The 4,711-nt window shown below is 29.6% G+C and overlaps 1 protein-coding gene across 1 annotated transcript in view; it reads left to right on the forward strand.

Moving 5' to 3' along the window:
- The window catches only part of LOC107473021 (uncharacterized), a 3,579-nt gene extending 2,845 nt beyond the window's left edge, over positions 1 to 734 (forward strand). Inside the window, exon 7 of the mRNA XM_021135609.2 lies at positions 201 to 734. Coding sequence (XP_020991268.2) covers positions 201 to 734 — 534 coding nt within the window. The remainder of the gene's footprint in view (positions 1 to 200) is intronic.
- Positions 735 to 4,711: the final 3,977 nt, after the last annotated feature.

Raw genomic sequence — 4,711 nt, forward strand, 5'->3', positions numbered from 1 at the left:
TAAATTTAATTTTATAAGATTATTTATTATCTAAATTAATTTTTAAATTATTTTTTAAGTAAATTTATCTTTTCATCAGTTTCGTTGTTAACAGCGTCAAATTTACTAACATAACATATATATTGAGTAACACCATACTGACAATAATATACTCTTAGCAATTCTAGTTAGCTTATAATATGATAAATTTATATAATTAGATCAAATCAAAATCTCTGTCTCTTCCTTCATTTTGTTTGCATTGGGTTTCACCTCCAGTTCATTCTGTTAAATTGAATTGTGATGCTAGTTGGTTTGCTCCTTCTGGCTATGCTGGTTTTGGTTGTATTATTCGCAATCCTGATGGATGTTGGTTGAAAGGTTGCACTGGAAAAGTCGAAGTGTGCAGTGTTCTTTTTGCTGAATTGTATGCAATTTGGAGAGGTTTACTTCTTGCTTGGGAGAGTGGATTTCGTGAGGTTATTTGTGAAACAGACTGTTTAGAAGCTCTTTTCTTGGTAAACCAAAGAATGCTTAGTAAGGATATTCCGGAATGGGATTTGGCAAAGCATATTCAGGAGGTTATGAATTGGAATTGGAGAGTCTCTATTCTTTTAATTCAGAGGACTGCAAATAGTGTTGCAGATTGTATGGCTAAAGCAGCTGCTTCTGTCGCGGATATTCACTCGAATTGGAGCCAACCATGGAGTGAGCTTCAACATCTAATAGATTTAGATATGACCCTAGCCAATTAATTTGGTTTTATCTCTTTTTTCTTTCTTTTCTATTTAGTCACCAAAAAAAAAACGGCTTAGCACTTTGGGAAGGAGGGTTATCATCAATGAATTTCGGATATTTTGCTAAGTTATTGGGTCGACGGGTCAAACACATTTTGAATATGATATTCATTAATATTCATTTCACATGTGTGTTTATTGTGTCTAATCGTATCTTAATAAAAAATAAAAAAATCAGATATGTATAGATACATCTACATATCATCACGTGTAAGTACGTCTAATCTTATTTTTAACGTATTTTCTTAAAATAAATTTAGATACAGTATATATTATTATTTATTAAAACAAAATATTTTAAATACTTGATATAATTAAAATAAAATATTAAAATAATTAAAAAATTAATTTATATTTTAATATCAATAAAATATTAAAATATCATTATGATTTATCTAAAAAATACTTTTATTTTATATGTATATATGTTTCCATAACTTATAAAATATTAAAATTCACGTATTAACTTGTTTTGTGTTCATGTCAGTGTCCATACCTCATCAATTATGATGGTTTCTGACATATCCAAATTAATGTCCAATTACAATGTAATTAGCTATAAATGCTTGGCAACATAAAAAATATCTATTTTGTCTCCTAAAAATATATATTAATTATTAAGAATTTAAAACAGTTTTTATTAAAAATATAAAAAAATTAAATTTTTACTGTATTTATTTTATATCTATTAAATATTAAATTTTTTATTAATAATAAATTTATCAGGTATATTTAGAGCAGTTAGCTAAACCAAAAATAAAAAATAAAAATTCAACACTTCGATCATTGTGTTGGTGAAGTAAAGTACATGTATTATTGTATTCATAGCTGTGTTATGCTGGACAACATGATATATTGTAACAAAAAGAAACTATAGTTCAATGTTTAGAACATTTTCTTATTTGCATTATCTGCCCAACGCTAGCTATACAAAATGCCATCATTTTTTTTCTAAATTTTAATATTAGTTTCTTATTCTTGATAAATAAACTATGAAGCTCGAAGGAAAAAAGTATGACACCCAAATTCATATAAATAAAACCAAAATATTCAAACCATGCCTAAAATCTTGTTGACACTTAAAATATATGTTAGTTGAATGTCATATATTGTAATTATTTATACATTTTCTACTAAAGAATCATGAAAATTTTTGGCTTCTTATCAAATTTCTTTATTCTAACAACACTTATCATTAACCAAAGAAAAATAAAAAACTTAAATTTCACAACATTCATGCGCTTAATTATTTAGATATATCTATAAAGTTAATACTCAAATTAGTTCTTGAAATTATTTTTGTGTCTTAATCTAGTCTCCAAAATTTTTATTTACTAAATTTAGTTCTTAATATAGCATTCGTAATTCATATTAGTCTATATTATTGTTTTTGTCACAGAATTGTTAATGATACATTGAGATAGACTGAGAATTGTTATACTTAAATCTTATCGCCTATTTAATGTAATAATTCAAATTTTTTACCTCAATTTATTCGTAAAAAATCTTTAAAATCCTTAAGTGAAATTAGAATTAAAATTTTAAAGATTTTGTTAAAAAGATTAAAATAAAAAATTTTAATTGTCGTATCAAATATTTATTAAAAAATTTAGCATGGTAATCATAAATCCATCTCAGTTCACTGTTAATAATTATGTATCGAAACAAAATTAAAAGTCATAATAAATACTAAATTAAAAAATTATATTAAATAAATAAAAAATTTAAAAATCAGATTAAAATGTGAATATAATTTTAGGAATTAATTTAATTATTTCCTCTATTTCCGTACGGTTGAAAACATAATTATAGTATGGAAGGCTATGTCAATACTATTATTGCTAATAATTGAAATTGATGCTTGGTCATGATGCTAACTGCTAAAAAGAATAAAATAAGGGTTCATGCATCGAATATTTGGAATATAATTTTGGCACTATATATACGTGAAAAAAGGTCCAATGGCACATCATTCCCTTGTGAAATATTTTCTTTATTGATTTGGTATTTTAGGACGATAAATCATCATAAAATTGGTCCAACATTTTTTCTCCATAAGAAGCGGTAATATTTCTTCTTCTAAGTTTTAACTAGTTACTGCTAATTAATTTACAACTCATTTTTAAACATTCTTTACTAATAAATTTAACTAAATAAATTTAACTTTTTATTTGTTATATTTTATAACGGTTTGAATTAAAAAAAAATAACCTACTCGTTAGATTAATCACTTTTTTCTTTTTATAAAATTATAAAAATAAGGTCTAAAATTAACGTTAAGTTTAGAATTTTTAGTGAGAGTACGAACTCCTCGTCTAGTGCCCGACGCTCTACTAGGGTATCACTGCGCCGCCTCCATGGTTACACTTTTTTTGTCTTTTCTTCGTCAAATTCTTTTCCATCTTCTTCTACTTTCTTTTCTTAATTTCTTTTCCACTTAACTCCCTAATTTTCGTTTTTTCTCCCAATTCATTCCTCTTTTAATTCATTTCGTTTTCTAATTCACTCATTCTAAATATCTTATTTCTCTTTGGAATCATTAAATACTAATTCTGATTTTCTCAACACCATGAATAACAAATCAGAGGCTCAGAATCCTCGTATAATTGCTATGACGGTGGAGGGTGCCAGCCTTCAAGTGGCTCCAAAAGAAATATGAAACTGCTCTTATGGACTTGTCGGGGTTTGGGGAGACCCTTGACAATCCACAATCTTAAAGGGATTTGCAAATCTTACTCCCTCGAGGTTGGTTTTATCTGAAACAAAAAATCAATCTCGACAAGTTAAAGGAAAACTAAGATCGTGTGGTTTAAAGGAATGGTTTATTGTGGATCCGGATGGATTATCAGGGGGTTTGGCAATGGCATGGAGGGATGGTTGCACTGTTCAGATTTTACAGCATGGTAGATTCTTCATTACGGCATCAGTTCTGACAGCTGGTTCTAATGATCCCTATGGTGTTCTAGGTGTTTATCTCAGTTCAAATGATCAACATAGAATGGCTCAATTTGCTAAATTAATTTCAGTCACCCAACAGTTCGATGGTAAGGTTATGTTAATGGGGGAATTTAATGCCATTTCTAATCAATTGGAGAAAGAAGGTGGGGGTGCTAAATCTCCTTCTTCTATCGAAACCTTTAACAGTTTTATTGATGATAATTCCCTGATTGATATTGGTATGGTCGGAAGACCATTCACTTGGTCAAATAGACAGAGGGGTGATGAGTTGATACAGGAAAGACTGGATCGGTTCCTGGTAGGAGTTGATTGGCAGCAACTCTATCCCAATGCAACGATTCTTAGACTGTCAGAATCAGGCTCGGATCAAGCCCCTCTTCTCTTAGACTCTAATCCGAGAACTGAGAGATCTAAACGTCGATTCAAATTTCAAGAAAGATGGTGTTCCAATGATGAAATAAGGCAGATTGTGAGAGAGGTTTGGCATGAACAGATTGATGGTTCAGCCATGTATATCCTATCTCAGAAAATAAAGCGTTGTCGGCATAAGATTGTCAGATGGCAGCAAGAACACAGATCTAATTCGAAGGTGGAGATTGATTTACTACCGTTGGAATTAGAGGAACTTTGTTTAGCAGGAATTCATGGAGGTGACATCATTTCAGAAATAAAGGACAAACTTGAACAAGTATTGCAAAATGAGGAATCTTATTGGAAAGATAAGTTTATAGTCAAATGGCTCAAATCTGGTGATCAGAATACAGCTTTCTTCCATCAAAAATTTAGAAATCGAACCCGAAGGAATAGAATTTGGCAACTAACTGGCAGTGATGGTGAAGTGGCTACTTCAAATGCTGGTATTGCTTCTGTGGCTGAATCTTATTTCAAGGACATCTTTTCCTCTACTTGTCATGAGAACCCTGAACCTTTGTTTACTGATTTTGAACCTAAGGTTACAGCTCACATGAACCGTAGGC

The sequence above is a fragment of the Arachis duranensis genome, chromosome 2 (assembly GCF_000817695.3).
Source record: "Arachis duranensis cultivar V14167 chromosome 2, aradu.V14167.gnm2.J7QH, whole genome shotgun sequence".
Taxonomy (NCBI): domain Eukaryota; kingdom Viridiplantae; phylum Streptophyta; class Magnoliopsida; order Fabales; family Fabaceae; genus Arachis; species Arachis duranensis.